Source organism: Phocoena phocoena, chromosome 20 (genome assembly GCF_963924675.1).
Source record: "Phocoena phocoena chromosome 20, mPhoPho1.1, whole genome shotgun sequence".
Taxonomy (NCBI): domain Eukaryota; kingdom Metazoa; phylum Chordata; class Mammalia; order Artiodactyla; family Phocoenidae; genus Phocoena; species Phocoena phocoena.
This window is the reverse complement of record NC_089238.1, coordinates 4,539,257-4,560,516: the sequence shown is the minus strand read 5'-3', so window position 1 is coordinate 4,560,516 and position 21,260 is coordinate 4,539,257. Positions and strand designations below refer to the sequence as shown.

General features: G+C 42.6%; 1 protein-coding gene and 1 non-coding gene across 2 annotated transcripts in view; both read left to right on the top strand.

Annotated features, from left to right (window-relative positions):
* The first annotated feature begins 3,002 nt into the window (after positions 1 to 3,002).
* Positions 3,003 to 3,109, top strand: LOC136141581 (U6 spliceosomal RNA). The gene has a single exon (XR_010657755.1). It is a non-coding gene; the product is annotated as a U6 spliceosomal RNA (small nuclear RNA).
* A 1,945-nt stretch (positions 3,110 to 5,054) lies between these two features.
* The window catches only part of LOC136140938 (zinc finger protein ZFP2-like), a 29,696-nt gene continuing 13,490 nt past the window's right edge, over positions 5,055 to 21,260 (top strand). The window contains 5 exon segments of the mRNA XM_065899078.1: positions 5,055 to 5,126; positions 5,855 to 6,027; positions 6,847 to 7,024; positions 8,339 to 8,535; positions 9,976 to 10,042. Coding sequence (XP_065755150.1) covers positions 5,055 to 5,126; positions 5,855 to 6,027; positions 6,847 to 7,024; positions 8,339 to 8,535; positions 9,976 to 10,042 — 687 coding nt within the window.

Genomic DNA, 21,260 nt, shown 5'->3' with positions numbered 1-21,260 from the left:
CATACATTTTCATTTCATTTTAGATTTGATGGTATTTTAAAATGTTTTTTGTGGGGCTTCCCTGGTGGCACAGTGGTTGAGAGCCCACCTGCTGATGCAGGGGACACGGGTTCGTACCCCAGTTCGGAAGGATCCCACATGCTGCGGAGCAGCTGGGCCCGTGAGCCATGGCCGCTGAGGCTGCGCGTCTGGAGCCTGTGCTCCGCAACGGGAGAGGCCACAACAGTGAGAGGCCTGCGTACCGCAAAAAAAAAAAAAAAAAAAGGAGTAAAATATTTTTTGTAACAAGTTTCCATTTACCTTTAAATATTTATTGTATAAGTCAATACTAATTATGAATAAAGTTTTAAGTATTTTAATAAAATTAGATACATGGATTGGAAATGATATAAGAATATTTTAAAATCAAAGAATAGGTCACTAGATACTTTTGTGCCTGATATCTGCTATCTGAAACCCATTTTCAAAATTACCATTAAAAAATTCCTTCCCTAATTTGGAGACAGAAAACGCTCTTACCAAAGTTAACCAACAATGGATGTTTTCAGTTAATATCTCCTTAAGGAATTTCATACACCCAGAGGTAGAGAAAATATTTCTATTCCAGCAATTGTCATTTATATACACTGTTTCTCTGCAGGATTAGATGATTCCTGTAGATTTATTGTAGCTTTTGTTAATCATGGAGATGTTAATGGCATACCTCTACTAAACCTGAAAACTCATTCTATGATACCTGTAAGGTAACCTGACTACTGTATTTCTGAAGTATCATCATTGGTGAAATTAAAAATCAGGTTTCACTTCACTTGGATTAAACAATAGCAATCACTGTTATTGAGAATTACACTAAGTCACTTTAGGAGGCATCAGGAAGTGGTAGCAGGTCTAGGACCCCATCTCACTTTACTAACTCAGCTCAAGCATCAGAATTATTCCTCCTCCTTTTTTTTTGCGGTACGCGGGCCTCTCCCGTTGCGGAGCACAGGCTCCGGACGCACAGGCTCAGCGGCCGTGGCGCACGAGCCCAGCCGCTCCGCGGCATGTGGGATCCTCCCGGACCGGGGCACGAACCCGTGTCCCCTGCATCGGCAGGCGGACTCCTAACCACTGCGCCACCAGGGAAGCCTTTAGCTGTTTTTAGCTCACAGCAATAGAAGCAGAAAGTCCAGAGATTTCCCATATACCCACTATCCCCACTCATGCACAGCCTCTCCCGTAGCGACATATGCATAAATATTTTAGACGTAGTATATATTGTTAAAATTACATAGTTATACGAATGTCGTTTTAAAATCATAGAAAATGGCAAAGACCAAAATACAGCGTATTGTTTCAGATGTACAAATTTGAGAGAAAGTGAGAGTGTGAAGGAATGGTAAACACCCAATAGAACGTTGCATCCAGTCAGTGGATTGTGGGTGGTGATTGGTTAGCTGTGATTAGGTTAGGATGATGAGATTAACGGGAGGGAAAATCCAGGGGGTCCTAAGACAGTGTAAAGCCCAGCAGAAGAAGGAATTCTGGTCAGCGGTCTCTTCTCCAGGCATCTTGGCAACCACTCTCTCTCCGGTGGTTTTGTCCAGTGTCCACATATCTGGGCGGTTCTGGACAGACAGCAGAAGCGCACTTCACTTTTCATTACTGTTTATCGTCAGTGAACTAGGAGAGTGGGAACAAGCAACAGAGGGCCATTTTAGACGTTGAGGTAAGGATTAGTTCATTGTTTAATAGAATTTCTTAGCACAGTGACTGATACACAAAATACTTCCAAAATGTTAATTTTTCAATGAATGTCAGACTTTTCAAAGAATGGTCACCAAGCACTTGATTTGTGTGTGGTGGTGGATTAGCAGTTATGGAACCCTTTGAGCGAGGGCTTTATAAAACTATAAGCGATTTGTTAATCTACCTTTCATCCTAGTGTATTCATGGGAACTTGTTTGGAGATGGCTGAAATTCAGGACCCTGACCCTAAGCCTGTACACAAAACAGAGCAACACCTCAGGTGTGAAGTTCCTAGTGCAATGTGGAAGCAACCTTATTTTATGGTTGGGAAATCCTTCCTCACTACTTGATTTTGGTCATTGAAATTTGAAGAGGAAAGCGTACTTTATTCTAGACCTTCAAATAAGTCAGCCCCAATATCCGACATAACATGTTCTGACCCTTTCTTTCCTGTTTCTATGGCAAAATTGTCTTTTCTTTTTCTTAATATAATTTAGTATGATAAATCATATTTACTTTTCATGACAGTCTGTGGATTAAGATATTTTCCTGTTGCATTCTATTTGTATTTCCATTAGAACCTGTTTAATTTTTAGTTAGCCAATTCCCCGTTATTTATTTTACCTTTTGTAATTTTTTTTCTGTCCTCATTTTCTTAAGATAAACACCTTGGTAATTCTCTGGCCGTCCAGTGGTTAGGACTCCACGCTTCCAATGCAGTGGGCCCGGGTCAGATCCCTGTTTGGGGAGCTAGGATACCACATGCCGTGTGGTGTGGTCAAAAACAAAACCAAACAACAACTACAAAAAACCCAGAACACTTTGGATAATTTTTTTGTTTTTTGCTTGTTTATAACGTGTCCGTTTAGACTAAGGAATCTCCCCTGAAGTCAGATTTTGTCCTGCTCCTAAGTTTTGACCCAAAATGGTTTATCTGTTTTTTCTTCTTTATGATTTCCATTTGAATTTCATTTCTGATTTAAGGAATTTGATTTCAGCGATTTGTGCCAGTGTATTTCACATTTTAAAAAATACTTAGTGCTTGCGGGCTTCCCTGGTGGCGCAGTGGTTGAGAGTCCACCTGCCGATGCAGCGGACACGGGTTCGTGCCCCGGTCTGGGAAAATCCCACATGCCGCGGGGCAGCTGAACCCGTGAGCCGTGGCCACTGAGCCTGCGCGTCCGGAGCCTGTACTCTGCAGTGGGAGAAGCCACAACAGTGAGAGGCCCGCGTACCGCAAAAAAAAAAACAAAAACAAAAACACAAAACACTTAGTGCTTGCTTCGGCAGCACATATACTAAAATTGGAACGACACAGAGAAGATTAGCATGGCCCCTGTGCAAGGATGCCACGCAAATTCGTGAAGTGTTCCATATTTTTATACAGTGGAGAGGATTTGAAAATGACTTACATTTTGTGCATAGAGCAAAATAACCGCTTTTGTAGATGGTTTCTAAATCCTATATAAAAAGTATAGTCTTGACATAACACGGTGCAATGACAATTGGTTTAGAAGCCATGAATCAGAATAAAAAAGAAAACTGATTTTTTATGAATCAGAGATAAAAAAGCAGTAAAAAAAAACCTTAATGTTATTAAGAAATGTAAAAAAGTAGTTATATTTAATTTTGTTAAAATGGACAAAAGGGAACTCTAGATTGTAAAATATCTTGAATTTTCTTTGAGAGCTATTACCTGAATACTTTTTCCAAGTGTTTTCTGGTATATAATATAAGGTCTCTAAATATGGAATGTGCGTTTATTAAATATAATATGTTAAGTAGTTGAGGGGGAAAAATCAGAAATTTCTCTATGGCAAGATAGTCGAGCTAAGTCAGAATTGAAACACACATAATATTCCTCCACATGTCCCCATTTGAAGAGGACAGGCCTTTCCAAATGTGCAATTTGCACCTGCATTATACATTAACCGGAACTTCTCAAGGCAGGAGGATATAGTGAAACTTTGAGAAAAATTGTCCCTTTCTTCAGATGCCAGCATTGTAATTTTTTTTTTTTTTTTGCGGTATGTGAGCCTCTCACTGTTGCAGCCTCTCCCGTTGCGGAGCACAGGCTCCGGATGCGCAGGCTCAGCAGCCATGGCTCACGGGCCCAGCCGCTCCGCGGCATGTGGGATCTTCCCAGACCAGGGCACGAACCCGTGTACCCTGCATCTGCAGGCGGACTCTCAACCACTGTGCCACCAAGGAAGCCCCAGCATTGTAATTTTTAAGATTAATATTTCTTTTTCATCCTGTACATGGGATGTTATTGACCTAAAAGTTCACTCTGTCCGTGCATACCTAACCAAAATATCTCTGATGACATTCAGGTATAATGTTAACCTGCCCATATGATACATAATTCATTGTCTTGAAAAGTATAAAACTGCATCTCTAACTCCTGACCAGAGGAACAGTTCTCAGAGCTTCTGAGAGTCTGTCTCCTGGCTTATCATCCTCAGTTTGGTTCGAATGAAGTACTCTTTTTCTCTTCCTGGCTTGATTGTTAATTGAATTTTCATGGATATAGTGGAGAAACTTAAAAAAAAAATTATCACCTTATTTTTAAAAAATTATTTTATTGAAGTATAGTGATTTACAGTGTGTTAGTTTCTGGTATACAGCAAAGTGATTCAGATTGTATATATTCTTTTTCATATTCTTTTCCATTATGATTTATTATGGGATATTGAATATAGTTCCCTTTAGTATATAGTAGGGCCTTGTTGTTTATTCATTCTTTATATAATAGTTTGCATTTGTTAATCCCAAGCTCCCAATCCATCCCTCCCCCACCCTACCTCCCCCTTGGCCACCACAAATCTGTTCTCTATTTCTGTGAGTCTGTTTCTGTTTCATAGATAAGTTCATTTATGTCATATTTTAGATTCCACATAGAAGTGATATCACACGGTATTTATCTTTCTCTTTCTGACCTTACTTCACTTAGTATGATCATCTCTAGGCCCACCCATGTTGCTGCAAATGGCATTATTTTATTCTTTTTGGCTGAATAGTATTCCATTTTATATATATATATCACATCTTCTTTATCCTTTCATCAGTTGACAGACATTTAGGTTGTTTCCAAGTCTTGGTTATTGTAAATTGTATCAACTTATTTTTCATTAATTGCTACTCTGTTCCTAGTAGAAGAATATGTACATGTACTTTGAATAAAAGGTAGTAGTTGAGATGGTGGGCAGAGAAGAGGGATGGGACTTGACTGCGTCCTGTATGTGTTCCAGGGATGTACAAAATTCAATGGTTTCCTTTTCTACTCTCCACAGAGAAAAAGAATCCTTGGGGTAGTACTGGCAGCGATGGACCCCAGCAAACTTTCAATGGAACAGGGCAAAGCGTTCTTAAAGAAGGTTGGGATTCCACAAAGAGATGTAAGTGTGGGAGTTGTTAGGTTGGGCAAATGAGATGTAGAGGGATGAGGTGGCCTCCCTGTCTGGTATCAGTGCTCAGGTAGGTTCTCCTGTGCCCAGGGGTGAAATTCAGTGGTTAACAACATGGGTGCACAAAGCAAAGGGTGGTTGGAGATTTAGTTCAACCACATGGCCAATAAGTCAATCAATGAAACTGAAAATTCTGGATACTGATGTTTGTGTGAGCTTCCTGGCTGGTGAACACATTGATGTGCTAGGAGAGGGACATGTCCTGATTCTGTGTGTCAAGGACATGGAAGCTGTGTTTGGAAACCTCCCAGACCTCACCCTATGTGTATCCTTTATTATAAAACTGTAATTATAAGTACAGCAAAAAAAAAAAAAAACAAGAAAGAAAGAAAGAAAAACAAAACAAAAACATGGGTGCATGGGCATTGGTCAATGAAAATGGACATGCAATGATTAGATGGACAGGACATATGCAACAGCTGTGGCACCTCAGTTCCCACCTGGGGATCACCAGCATTCCCTCAACACTCTGATTCCACTCCTTGCCGCCTGCCCCTTGGAGGTCACAAGCAAACTCATTATGGGATTGGAGGAAAGAACTTTTCCACTCCAATTAGCATTACATTAAAGAACTCAAGAAACTGGGAGTTTTAATCTTCTGTAATCCCAAGTTTTCTTCCTGTGTTCAGAACTCTGGTTGTGTCTTGATTCTCCATCAGATCGACTTGATGACAGAGAAGTGGGTAGTTGATGCCGCTGTGGAGGTTCTGCTACGGTTTCCTCTGTTGCCGGGAGAAGATCCAAGTGCCCGCTGTGTCCCGATTAAGAAATGTCATCCTTCAGTGGTCCAGCCTCACAGAGCTTCCCAAAGACCTGGAGTCCAAGAGGAGAGGTAAGTCAAATGTCAGGCAGTGATGGGGTAGAGCCTGGAGGGTTTCCAACAGGGCATAGGTGTGCGTTGTAGATTTCTGCCGGGATAGAATTTTGACTTGTGTATCCCTCAGCATAACACAGGCTTTTATTTGTGGGTTGCCTGGTGTGAATTTGCACATATATGTGAGCTTGCACAAGCACCCTCAGATTGCTTGTTCCTCTGTGGCTTTGTGCAAGCCTCTGTTGAACACAGGCATATGGTTCAGGGGTCATGTCTGAAATTTCACAGGTGTTCATTAACTTACTATCAAATCTTTGCCAAGCTTTGTCAGAAGAACTGACAGGTTTTCTCAGGAAGAAGCTCTTCTGCGAAAATTGTGAGTTTTCTGAAAATACGTGGGAAAAAAATCCATAGTTGTTGTCTGCCTGTGCATTGTCTTCAATAAATATTGATAGATGTTTAAATGTTGGAGGGAGGGCCTGTCTAAAAACCCGAAACACAGGCCCAAGTTTACACTGAAATTCTCAGGGAGAAACATTATGAGCAGCCCTGAGCACAGCCAACTCGCCAAAGCCAGGCATTCCAGGTTGCAAATCTAATTTCACTGTTTGTTCATCTAGGGGTCTTATCACAGGCAGTGTCCCGCTCTGGGAGTTAGTAATGATGGAAAAAGGTCACAAATTTCACAGAATGGGACATCACTTCCTGAGGAGAGACCAACTCATAGTGGGAACGACTTAGTGGTCAGTGAGCCCTCACATTCATTCAGAAGTAGGAGTAGGATGGGCTTCTGTCTCTGTGTCTACATACTATTTTTTATTTTTTTCTTGTGTCTAGAAAACTGAACAGTCAATTCCCGAGGAAGAATGACCAGAAGCCCAAGGACATGAGGCAGATAAAAGGTCACAACATTCACAATCTGCCCCAAAGACCCGCTACGGCCCAGAATGTGAAGATGCTACAGAGGGAGCCAGTGAGGCAGAAGACTCCCTTCTCAGGAGAGAAGGGTACCAAGGTAATTGGAGGCTTGGATATTTCAAGAACCAGGGTGTCTGCATGGATCCCAGAGAGTGGGGTTTTTTTTAATTAACTTTAAAAAATTAATTTGTTATTTTATTAATTTATTTTTTATTTTTGGCTGCGTTGGGTCTTCGTGGCTACGCATGGGCTTTTCTCTAGTTGCGGTGAGCAGGGCTACTCTTCATTGTGGTGTGTGGGCTTTTCTTGTTGCAGTGCACGGGCTCTAGGCACATGGGCTTCGGTAGTTGTGGCATGTGGCTCGCGGGCTTTAGAGTGCAGGCTCAGTAGTTGTGGCGCACGGGCTTAGCTGCTCCACAGCATGTGGGATATTCCTGGACCGGAGCTCGAACCCGTGTCCTCTACATTGGCAGGCAGATTCTTAACCACTGCGCCACCAGGGAAGCCCAGAGAGTGGTTTTTACCATGGAAACGCTTGCAGGATCTTTGTTCCCCGACCAGGGACTCGAACCCCCACCCGTGGCAGTGAAAGTGCCGAGCCCTAATCACGGGTCCACCAGGGAACTCGGAAATGCCTGTGTCTTATGACAGATGTTCTTACTTATCCAAGTCAGGCTGGCCTGGTTTGTAGTATCCTCACCTGGGTGACTGGCCCATCGACTCCTCTGAGGAGCTACCTTATTCCCTGTTCAGTGTCATGTCAAGCTTGGTGTCTGTCCAGTGCACAAATCTGGCTCATTTTCATCGCCTTTAGACACTAAATTCTCTTCTCCTTGATCTCTCTTGAAAATGCTCCATGGGCAGCACCATAGTATCTCAATGTCCTGGCAGTTCTAATCCATGTCCTGTATCCCAAACCACTATCCAACTTCAAAAATCTGTCCTTATGCAGGTGACTCTGGAACAACAAAGGGGTTAGGGGCAGCAAACTCTAGTCAGTGGAAAATCCACGTATAACTTTATAGCCAGCCCTCTGGCCCTTTGTACCTGAGGTTCCCCATCCGAGGATTCAACCAACTCTGGATGGTGTAGTACTATAGTCCAGGTTTATGAAAAATATCTGAGTGTAAGTGGACCTGCCCAGTTCCAACCCACGTCATTGAAGAGTCAACTGTGTTAACCTTTGAAACTTGCCTGCAGGGACTACCCTGGTGGTCCAGTGGTTAAGACTCCGTGCTTCCAACGCAGGGGGTGCAGGTTCGATCCCTGGTCGGTGAACTAACATCCCACATGCCCACAGCATGGCCTAAAAAATAAACAACTATAAAATAAATAAATAAATAAAATTTTAAAACAAGAAAGAAACTTGCCTGTGGTTTCTGTTGACCCCACCCTCCTCCTCCACCCCCAGGTGAAATGCAGGAATTGTGGAGCCTTTGGACACTTGGCCATCAGCAAGTGGTGCCCCATGAAGTCCTGGGGTGGGGCCCTTGCTCCCCAGCCTTTGGGCTCCAATAAGAAGGAGAATCTGACACCCACGAACCCCCAGGACCTCCAGACTCCAGGGTCCATCAACACGGCTGCCAGAGAGAAGGAACCAGAACTGAGGTGAGGAAGCACAGGGTCAGAATGAGCTGGGGGACAGTGGTACCAAGGGAGATGGTCTTGCCCCTCTACTCTTTCTATGTAGATCTCTCAGGTGCAGACAGGGAGACTCAAGAGCAGCGTTCGAGAGCTTTGTGCCTTCCAGGGCTACACACTCAGAGCTCAGTCTAGTCCTGAGAATCGTGAAGGGGGAGGGGCCGGAAACTCCCTTGGAATGATGCACATGGCAGGCAGAGAACCACCTGAAAGTATTCAATGATGAAACCACGGTAGGGAAGGAGGTGCTTCCCGGAAGTGAGGGCTGCCTCTGAAGTCATGGAAGGACTCGCCTTTACAAAGGTCACAGGGTCTCAGATGCCTCCTTCACCCCCAAACAAGGGCTAGGACTGGGTTCCCACAGTCTTCTTGGTTCCCAGTCACTGGTGAGGGCTTCCAGACACTTAAGATGAAATGTTCTGCAGGCAAGAGGGGCGGCAGAGAAATCCTCTACCACAGACATGTCCCGAGAGACGCCAAGAGAAGAGGCAGAGACCCTGGAAGGAATCCACGGAATTGTGTGCCTTTGTGAGGGTGAGTCCCGCCCCTGCTCCCCTGCTGTTTCTCCCCTCCATCCCCATTGTGCTTCACTCCTATGCCCCTCATGTGTGCAGGATTATGTTAAACCCAGGCTGGATGCTAGGAGTCCTGTTTTTTTTCTCCCTGTATTTCTCATATTCTAATTTTTTTCTGTGTTTTACATGTTCCTTTTTTTTTTTCTTCATGGGTTAGGTAATCCAAAATTCTGGTCCCATTTTATTTTTTTTTTCAATTTTTTTTATTTGAATTTTTTTCCTATTTTGTGCAAGTAGGCCAGCAAATGCTAGTGGAAGCCTTTCAGCGCACATGTGAAGGGTTTTTTTGTGTGTGTGTGTGTGTGAAGTGTTTTATCAGCTTCCTTCTCTGGCTTCATGTCAAGACAAGGGATCATTTAACTTGTAAATACTCCCAATTGCCCTCAAAAGGTTAGTTGCTGTTGATATTCTCCACTCTGCACAGGAAAATGTTTTGACCCTTGACCTCAACAACAGGCAATATGAAGAAAGTTTTCATACCATATCTGATAGGCAAAAATCTCAGATTGGTATTGTAATTTTTTCCCTTGACCACCTCTGAGGTGGGTATCTCTGCAAATGTGTAATGGCCATTTGCGTGCCTTTGTGAAACTTAATTTTGCATGTGTTGTCTATTTCTATTGGGTTGTTCCTCTTCCTCCTGATACAGAAAAGAATCCTAGCGTATATTGGTTATTTTCTGCCTATTTGTCTGCCAGTTTCCCTTTGTCCTAAGTTGCTTATGATTTTCCTGTTTTCTATTACGATATGGTTGAAACTGTCAGCCCTGTATCGCATGCAGTTTGATAACTCTGACTCCTAAAGTGTCTAAATGAATTTCCTTCTCCCACAGCATCCCACCCGGCCAGTGCCTGTCCAAACATCCAGGAGGAGATCTGTCCTGGGCCCTGTTCTCACAGGTCAGCCACCAGTCAAGAACCCTAATAGGAGATGATTCTGCCCTACACAGTCTCTCAAGAAAGCCCCCGGGCTTCCCTGGTGATGCAGTGGTTGAGAATCCGCCTGCCGAAGCAGGGGACACGGGTTCGTGCCCTGGTCCGAGAGGATCCCACATGCCACGGAGCGGCTAGGCCTGTGAGCCATGGCCGCTGAGCCTGCGCGTCTGGAGCCTGTGCTCCGCAACGGGAGAGGCCACAACAGTGAGAGGCCTGCGTACCACAAAAAAAAAAAAAGAAAAGAAAAGAAAGCCCCTGAACTGAGTGCTTGTGGACCCAAGACATGAGGTGGATTCCAGTGCCTTGCCCACCAAGCTCTAAAGAGCTTCTGCCGGGATGCCTCTCTCACGGCCAAGTTGACAGCCAGCAGGTCTGATGGTGTCTCCTGTGACGTTCTGCAGTCTAACAGGAAGACACTCGCCCTGGGTTGTGTCTGTGACCTCCAGGCACAGGTCAACTGTCCTGATGGGGATTCGAAGCCCAACCCACAACCTGCCACACAACAGTGTGGCCAGAACTGTGAATGTAGCATCAAGGCATGATTTGAGAGGTCTTCCCAGATCCCCTCCAGACTTGCCAGAATTCCCCACAAAAGAGCAAGACTCAGCCTATCCTACAGCTCCCAGCCCAGTTCTCCGTGACCTGGTCTGGGGCTGACAAGCTCTTCAGCTTCCCCTCATACACCTGGACTTGGATCCTAACAAGCAACCCCACGTGACCAGGAAGACACCAGCCTTGATGCCCAGCTTTTTTTCTTTTTTTTTTCTGGCTGTGCATTGTGGCCTGTGGGATCTTAGTTCCCCAACCAGGGATCAAACCTGCACCCCCTGAAGTGGAGGCACAGAGTCTTATGGACTGCCAGGGAAGTCCCCTGATATCCACCTTTGACCTGCAGACTCCATCCGACTCACGTTGCCTGAGCCCAGTCGAGATTTGCAGTGTCCCCCACACCCACCATGAATGTTTCAGGCCAGCTGGACAGAGCTATCTTTATGAGACTGGACAAGCGATGGCCGAGCTCCGAATCTCAAATGCTCTCATCTTCCTCAAGAAGCCTACACTTGTTGAGCCCTCACATCATAGAGGAGTCTGAGGGACAGGTTCTTCCGTCCTAGTAAGTGTCCTCTGTGAGGACCTCCTGGTCTCTTCCTCCCGTTGACTGTGTGACCGCCCTCCTCCCCACCGCCATGGAAAGAGGCTCAACCTCAAGTCTCACGTGATTGGACGAGACTGAAAGACTGAGGATTGGAAAGATGTAGGAGTACCTGTGTCTGGTGAAGCAGCACTTCCCCACGTGGTACCTGTGCAACTTCTGGAACTCCAAATACGACTGGGGACTAAGGGACAAACACTGCCTTTACATTTTGTAAATTCATGTTGTATTTAAAATGGAGCTTGTGAAATTGTCATATGTAGTCCTTTGTCAGTTACGTGTATAAGAAACGGAGTCAATACAAGGAAACCCTGTTAGGCTGTAATGTCAGTAGAGTGCTATGAAATTCATCTGTGTGGGTGAATAAATGAAATTTGGGTAACTGGACAAAAGGCCTTTTTATGATTTTGGAAAAGGTCTGCACTTTTTAAACAATGTTTCCTGTGTGTAGAATTTTTGACGCTGTGGAAGAGTTTCAGTAGAAATTCTCTTCACCTTGGTTAATGGGAACTATTTTCTTAACCTGGACAGTTTGTTATCAAAAACCATTGCAACGTTATGTTTCAATACTAATAAACTTCTCTGAAATAGAACATATATTGCAGGTGTGTTGATTTTTCCTTATCACCTCAGGTCAATTTTCTTTATTTTTTTCATCAAATTTTATTGATCTGAGTAAAGAGGACCTTGGTACCTACAGTGAAATCCAGGGCCCTGTAGCTTGTAAGGAATACAAGTTCTCAGGCATAAGCCAGCCCTCTTGAACCAGTATCTTGGTGCTGAGTGGCAATTCCAGGTGTTTCATATTTAGGTTGAAGTGTGACAAGCATAATTGTGTAGGTTGATAAGCATGAAAATAAGCTGTATCTGAATTTGCACATCAGAATCACGTGGTGAGTTTTAAGAAGTATAGCGACTTGTGCCTGCCCCCAGAGATATTTATTTATTGGGTTTGGTTTGAGACATGGTATGAGACAATTAAAAATATGTATATTCAGATTGCCAGCAAACACATGAAAGGACTCTGAACATCACTAATCATTAGAGAAATGCAAATCAAAACTACAATGAGATATCATCTCACACCAGTCAGAATGGCCATCATCAAAAAAATCTACAAACAATAAATGCTAGAGGGAGTGTGGAGAAAAGGGAACCCTCTTGCACTACTGGTGGGAATGGAAATTGATACAGCCACATGGAGAACAGTATGGAGGTTCCTTAAAAAACTAAAAATAGAACTACCATATGACCCAGCAATCCCACTACTGGGCATATACCTTGAGAAAACCATAATTCAAAAAGAGTCATGTACCACAGTGTTCATTACAGCTCTATTTACAATAGCCAGGACATGGAAGCAACCTAAGTGTCCATCGACAGATGAATGGATAAAGAAGATGTGGCACATATATACAATGGGATATACTCAGCCATAAAAAGAAACAAAATTGAGTTACTTGTAGTGAGGTGGATGGACCTAGAGTCTGTCATACAGAGTGAAGTAAGTCAGAAAGAGAAAAACAAATACCATATGCTAACACATATATATGGAATCTAAAAAAAAGAAAGAAAAGGTTTTCACGAACCTAGGGACAGGACGGGAATAAAGACGCAGACGTAGAGAATGGACTTGAGGACAAGGGGAGGGGCAAGGGGAAGCTGGGACGAAGTGAGAGAGTGGCATGGACATATATACACTACCAAATGTAAAATAGATAGCTAGTGGGAAGCAGCCGCATAGCACAGGGAGATCATCTCGGGGCTTTGTGACCACCTAGAGGGGTGGGATAGGGAGGGTGGGAGGGAGACACAAGAGGGAGGAGATATGGGGACATATCGCCACCAGGGAAGTCCTGGGTTTTTCTTTATTTAAGTGGACATAAGGATTGTGAAACACTCTGCACTTATGTATAACGTGCATCCTCTCTGGAAGGAGAGGGCAAAGATAATGCCCCACTAACCCATCCTCTCCCGTTTTCAATTTTTGGGGAAACTGCCCTGAATCAACAAGAGTAAATGGCTCTCTTCAGAGTGTGATTTCACTGGGAGCTGCAAAGGAGATGTCCCCTTTCTTCCTGTGACATTCTGTCTCAGGAGAGCTTTTCTGTCTCTCCAGGGCCCTGTCCCTAAAGGCCATGTCATCGCATTGAACTACCTCAGTCTAATCTAAGGTTTAAATATATATATCACACCAGTGCTGTTTCTTCAACGTTGAGTACCCAGGTTGCTGCAAAGAGAATTCCTTGGAAGCAGAAATAACACCCCTAAGACACCCACTAAGCACTGCAGAATAACGAAATGGTATTGATGTCAGCTTCAGAGTCACAGTGAGTCTTCTGAGCTCCCCTGCTTCCAGCCCTGCTTAGCAAGTTGGAGAAAAGTGACAGCAGTTGGAATCAAGAGCCCTACAATCACCAGTGATGCTTTGATAAACAGAAAATTCAGGTTCTACAAGAAATTGTTATTGGGTTGGTCCAGGAATCTATGACTTGAATTAATGTCCTGGATGTTCTTGATGCAGATAATCTAGAGACAAGCACTAAGAAAAACTCATCCTGGGATTTCCCCGGTGGTCCAATGGTTAGGACTCCATGCTTCCAATGCAGGGGACATGGGTTCGATCCCTGGCTGAGGAACTAAGAGCCCACATCCCACATGCCACACAACATAGCCAAAAAAAAGAAAGAAAGGAAAAACTCATCCTGGAATCTTTAATCAAAGACCCACTTGGTATGCATTTGGTGTTTTTCTGTAGCAAAATTTCCACCATCTGAGGTTGTTTACCTCGGTTTTCCAGCTGAGTCAATTTGACAAAACTGGGAGTAAATCAATTTGAAGGATATTTGTCCCCCTTTTCTATATTTAAAATTTTTTGTTTATACATGTGAATAACTATTAAAATATATACAATTGATATTTGATTTTTTTCCACAGTATGGATAAATACTGTATGTATTTAAGGACACTATTAATTTAAGGACATTAGCACATTTATTTATAATAAGGTGACAATGTTTTTGAACCAGGTTCCTTTTGCCCAACGCACAGCAAGCCAAAACCCTGAGATGTCAAGGTTTGCAGCAAAGAGAGGGTTTATCCACAAGGTCGCCAAGCGAGGAGACAGGAAAACAAGTCTCAGATCTGCCTCCCAGAAAGGAAAGCGGTTTGAGGTATTTTAGGGACAAAGAATAAAGAAGCAGGTTGGTCTGAGGCATGGGGGGTGTGGGGAGCCCGGGGAAATGTGATTGGAAAAAGGTGCAGTAATCATCGTTCCGTGCAGGCTTCTGCACGTTCAAAAATGGAGACACAACACAATCTGAGGGTGGAGTTTTCTTCTCTCAGACACCAAAAGGTCACTGAGTGGACACTTGTGCATGTCCAGTTTCAGGGTCGTGGGTCCTAACCAGACTTAACTGGCTCAGCTCGAAATAGACACAGTTGACTCCACGTTCCTGGAAAATAAGTTGGGCTAACGTCTTATTGTTCAGGCTATACATGCTGCTTGGAGGACACACAGGTCTTTGTAGCAACAATTAAAACGACCTTGATTAGTGAAGGTGGGTTACCGGTGAAATGGATTTAACTAATGATTACCCGTGGTTTCAACAACATTCTTCTTGCTGCTAAGGCTTGGTCTGTGTTGGGAGTTGAACTAAGTGTTTTACACACTTTATGTGGTTCCATCTTTCTGAAGCTGTGATTCCCAGTGTGGAGAGAGACAACACATCGTGTGTTGGTTTTGCAACGTCTGGTGCTTCCTGGGTGAAACCTGAAACGGGCCACTGTACCAGGAGGGGTGAGGAGAGACCGAAGAAAGAAGCTGATGCGTCCAGGTTGGTAGGTGGCAGGTTTAATAAGCAAGGCAACTGACGTACAAGGCTTGTCTTGGGGGGCCACAAGATGAGTAGATCTCCGTACCTGTCTATCAAAATCTTAAAAGTTTGAACAGAACAGGAATAAAGACGCAGACGTACAGAATGAGGACACAGGGAGGGGGAAGGGTAAGCTGGGACGAAGTGAGAGAGTGGCACGGACATATCTCCACTACCAGATGTAAAATAGATAGCTAGTGGGAAGCAGCCGCAGAGCACAGGGAGATCAGTGCAGTGCTTTGTGACCGCCTAGAGGGGTGGGATAGGGAGGGTGGGAGCGAGGGAGACCCAAGAGGGAGGGGACATGGGGATATATGTATATATATAGCTGACTCACTTTGTCATACAGCAGAAACTAACACAACACTGTAAAGCAGTTATACTCCAATAAAGATGTTAAAAAACAAAAGTGGCAAATCTTGAAAGGGGTCTTTGTCCAGCAAGTCCAAACTCTGGGCTTCTTCAGAGAGAGTTTTTGTTAATTTATTTCCTCCTCTTTCTCTTCCTTCTTTTTCTATGAATGGTCCATGCTTTTTCCATTAAAAAAAATTTTTTTTATTACTTTGTATGTTTTATTTGTTTGGGTGGAAAACCGTACCTTTGAATACTCTAACGTGCTAACACTGAAAGTCAGATTCTGCCCTGTGACGGCTGACTTTATGTGTCAACTTGCTAGGCTATGCTAGACTATGGTGCCTAGTTGAGATATTGTAGTGAGGGTATTTTCCAGATGTGGTTAACATTTAAACCGACCTGCTCCTTTCCAGGCTTATTGGTCTGTTTTTTTCTTGCCCCTACGGTTGTCCCTTGCCCCGTGCTGCCGAAGCCAATACTTACACCTTTAAATGCTTATAGCAAAAGCTGCCTGGGAAGCTGTCCAAGTCCTGAGAATGCCCTGATTCTGGTGAAGCAAAGGCAAACCCTTCCCCTTGTCCCTCAGGCAGATAGATCGAAACACTAAAGTGCAATTGGTTGTGAGGAGGACAGTGTAACTCCTCCTGGCAAAAGCAATATGCATTAGGAGTGTGTGCTGGCATCCCCATGGCTGCCATTCATATGGGGTGTTGGTGATAGAAAGCAGGCATTTTGATGGACCACAGTAGTCTCTCACGGCAAAGCAGTATCTTCTCCCTACATGAAGGCTTCCCCTGGCTGTATTTTTTTAAATTGTTGCAGAGTTCTGCAAAAGTTGACTCTGATCGTTTTCACCAGCTCATCAGTTGCTTTTTTTTTTTTAATTGAAACACAGTTGAGTCATCCGTTTTTTACTATTTTACTTATTTATAGCTGTGGCACGCAGGCTCTACTTCCCTGACCGGGGATTGAACCCTGGCCCCCTGCATCGGGAGTGCTGAGTCTTACCCACTGGACCACCAGGAAGTTCCCCCATCAGTTGCTTCTGTGGAGAGATGAAGCCTTGGATTTTTATTAAATCCCTCCACCCTCTGTTTTTTTGTTCTTTTGTTTTTTAATAGAGTTACACTGGAGCCCAGTCACATACATTCGTTTACACATTGTTGGTCTGACCAAGGCAGCGTAGTTTACAGAATAAAATAGTTATTATTTGGCTGTATACAGAAAGAAAATTGCTACTTTTGATGTAGATCTATGTTTCATTGTGTGTGTGTGTGTGTGTGTGTGATTATAAAATTTGTGAAATAGAAGAACACCGACAAGTCCATTTTAGGGTCAAATATTAAGCAAGGATGACACGAAATTGGTCTCAACTGGAAAAGTAACCCAGAATTCATTCAGAGCCAGTAGATCTTGGATTCAAAACAAGGAGAGTATGGAGATGAGGGAGTATGCTGCAGTTTGGTTGAAACTACAAAATTTTATTAAATGTTAAAATATTTTCCTTTGTGACGTCAACCTTGAAGGTATAGAGTGGTAAAAATTGCAGATTAAAACATTTTTTAAACTCATTAATTTTACTCAATACTCACTCATAAGTGAAAGTAACAATGTTCCCCTTGGTGGCTACTGTGGGGACTACAGGAAAAGGGTGTATTCTAAAAATGACTTGCAGTGTTAGTAATTACACATCTCAGATAGTTTTGGAAAACGACATTAAATTTCTTCCCATTAATTCATTATTTACCCTACCCCAGGAATTAAAGAGCTTGTCCTAAAGGGAATTTTTTGTGAGGGCCCCAAATACGTCATGATTATGGATCCTCTACTTATATCTTAAAATTCCTAGAGGGAATACCCTGGGGGTCCAGTGGTTAGGACTTGGTGCCTTCACTGCCGTGGCCCGGGTTCAATCCCCTGGTCATGAAGCTAAGATTCTGCAAGCCAAGCAGTGTGGCCAAAAGAAAAAAACAAAGCTTCCTAGGGAATTTTTGCTTTATGGTTTTTATTTTTAAAAGCATCAACGATCAAAAATATACACAATCAGTTTACATAGGTCTTGACTTTTGAGTCCTGAAAACACACACAAAAAATCTGAAATCCCAACTTATAAACGTGTGCAGTAGAAACACACACCTCACCAAGCTATATATCAATCCCGGGAATTTTCTCCATCTATTTTCTCTGCCTAATTCTGTTTTGCCCCTTTCATCTGCATGAACCACTCCATTTACTTCCGTGTCTTGCTCAGTTATCACCTTTTCACACAGGCATTCCACAAAGAGTTTTTATTTTATTTATTTATTTTATACAGCAGGTTTTTATTAGCTATCCATTTTATACATATTAGTGTATATATGTCAATCCCAATCTCCCAGTTTTAAATTAGCACACCCCTCACCCTCTGTAACCTAACAAATGCACTTTCATTGGACTCATCGTCATATTGTATTTTCACTTAATTACTGCTTACTTATCCCAGTTATCTTAGTCCTTTTAGGCTGCTATAACAAAAATACCATAAAAACTAAATATTTATTTCTGATAGTTTTAGAAGATAATAGGTTCTAGATCAAGGCGCCAGCGGATTCGATGTTGGGTGAGGGCCCCCTTCCTGGCTCATAGATGGTCTTCTTCTCCCTCTGTCTTCACAATATGAACTGGGTGAGAAAGCTCTTTGGGGTCTCTTTTATCAGGACACTAATCACATCCATGAGGGCTCCTCCTTCAGGATCCAATCACCTCTCAAAAAACTCCAGATCCTGATAACATCAGGCTGGGTGTTAGGATTTCATCACATGAATTTTGGGAGGACACATTCAGTCCATAGCACCAATAGAAGAAAGCTACTTGAGGCCAGAGAATAGGTTTTGTTTTCTGCTAGATCACTAATGATTAAAACAGTTCCTGACGGCCAATACTCCACACACTTATATGTTGAAGAAAAGAATAAAAGAGTGACTATTTTGTCAATGCAAAGAACAAAGTCAGTACAATAAATAAACTCTTACGGCTAAGTAAACATGTAGTTATATCTGAGACACTATAATATTGTGATTTATAATAAAATTATATATTTGGTCTTATTTCCCTTTTCTGGCACAGAGCTCCTAAAACACTTGGAATTTCCTAAGTGGCTACAAAGTTATCATTTGTTATGTTAATGAGGTGACTATTGAAAAGCACCCAAGGTTTGGGCTTGGTTGCCAGGGAACCAACCATGTGATTGGTTGGAAGTTTTAGTCCCACCCCTGACCTCCAAGGGGAGTGGGGCTGAGGGTTGACTCAATCACCGATGGTCAATGATTTAATTAATCGTGCCGATGTAATGAAGCCTCCAAAACCCCCTGAAGGACAAGGTCTGAAGAGCTTTGGCGTTGGTGAACATGCATTGGAGAAAGGTTTTCATTCACTGTTTCTAAGTCACTTGATTTTAAATATTTCAAGATTCCCTCTTAAATGCACTCGACTCCCAACACAAAACAATAGTGTGCTTTGTCAGGTAGTTATGGTTTTGTTTGTGAGTGAAAGATTGCCTGGAAAATGGTGACGGGAAGAAGTAGGTTTATTATTTCATACAATAGGATATCTAGAGGTTGCAGTTCAGGATGTGACAGCTGTCCAAGGAAGTCATCAAGGACCCAGTCTTCCTCTTTCTACCTACCCTACTTTTATTATCACACAGCTTTTTTAAAAAAATTATTTTATTCAAGTACAGTTGATTCACAATGTTTTGTTAATTTTTGCTGTACAGCAAAGTGATTCAGTTTTGTATATATTTTATATATGTACCTTTTTCATATTTTTTCCATGATGGTTTATCACAAGATATTGAATATAGTTACCTGTGCTATATAATAGGACCTTGTTGTTTATCCATTCTTTATATAATAGTTTGCATCTGCTAATCCCCATCCATCCCTTCACTCCCCCATTCCCCCTGGGCAACAGAAGTCTGTTCTCTATGTCTCAGAACCTGTTTGGGGTTTGTAGATAAGTTCATTTCTGTCAAATTTTAGATTCCACATATAAGAATTATCACACAGCTCTTATTCGCAATGTGGCAAGACAGCTTCTGTAAAAAATGAAGAGGGGGCTTCCCTGGTGGCGCAGTGGTTGAGAGTCCACCTGCTGATGCAGGGGACACGGGTTCATACCCCAGTCCAGGATGATCCCACATGCCACGGAGCGGCTGGGCCCGTGAGCCATGGCCGCTGAGCCTGTGCGTCCGGAGCCTGTGCTCCGCAACGGGAGAGGCCACAACAGTGAGAGGCCTGCATACCACAAAAAAAAAAAAAAAAAAAAAATGAAGAGGAAAGTGTGAGGGGCCACCTCCCTACTCTTATAAGATTTGGTCTTATTTACTATGGAAGTTGTAATACCCAGGATACCCAGGGACCTTTTCCATGTTTTATTTGCTAGTTCTGTTAAATGATGTGATGGTTCATTTATGGGTCAACTTGCCTGCATCACAGGGTGCCCATATATTTGGTTAAGCGTATCTGGGTGAGATTAACATTTGAATAGGTAGACCGAGTAAAGCGGATTGCCCTCCCCAGTGTTGGTGGGCCTCATTCAATCCCTCCAAATAGAACAAAAATGTTAAGAAGAATTTGCTCTAACTTTTTGGCCAGGATATAGATTTTCTCCTGCCTTCAGACTTGGGCTTAGGTTGCTACTTACACAGTGGGCTCTTCTGGGTCTTCACATTGCCAACCACAGATCTTGGGATTCCTCAGCCTCCATAACCTCCTGAGCCACTACCCTATAATACACCCCCCTGGCTTCAATATAGGAGCACATTACTTGCATATTGACTTGCATATTGACTTCAATATAGGAGCACAATACTTGCATATTGACTATGAATGTGGTTTTATGAATGTGAAAGGGAATGCGTGCGTATGAATGAGTACATTTAACAGAGTGTGTAAATGTGAGTGTGTGCTTCTCAATGTGTGGATGAGTGTGATTTTGTTATGGAAAGTGTATGAGAGTGTGTGTTAGTATGTGAGGGTATATTGCTGTGTATTTGCCTGTGTGCTGTAAATACACAAGTGTGTTTTCATTTATGTGCAAATGTGTTTGTATTTGTGTGTGTGTGTGTTTGCACATGTGCAGGAAGGTTGTCCTCAGTTGTGGTTCTATTCTGACTTGGATGGGGGAGTATTAAATAGATGATATGGACAAATTATGTATTTGCTTTTAAGGAAAAAATTAATTGACAATGCATTTTGTTTCTTAATTACAAAAGCAATTAGAGCTGAATACTGAAAATTCAGGAAAAAGTAGGTATAGAAAAATGTGGTAACCGTCCAATGTTATTTATTTACTCATTTACTATTTTTATCATCTTTATTGGAGTATAATTGCTTTGCAATGGTGTGTTAGTTTCTGCTTTATAACAAAGTGAATCAGCTATACATATAAATATATCCTCATTCATGTACATTTCAAAATTGAAATATTGTTGATTTATGTTTCAGGTGTACAGCAAAGTGATTCAGGTTCTTTTTCAGATTCTTTTCCATTATAGGTTGGTACAACATATTGAATATCATTCCCTGTGCTATACAATAGGTCCTTGTTTTTTATCTGTTTTATATTTAGTCATGTGTATCTGTTAATCCCAAATTCCTAATTTATCCCTCCCTCCCCACTTTCCCCTTTGGTAGCCATAAGTTTATTTTCTATGTCTGTGAGTCTACTTCTCTTTTGTGAATAAGTTCATTTGTATTATTTTTTTAGATTTCACATATAAGTGATATCATTGATATTTGTCTTTCTCTGGCTTACTTCA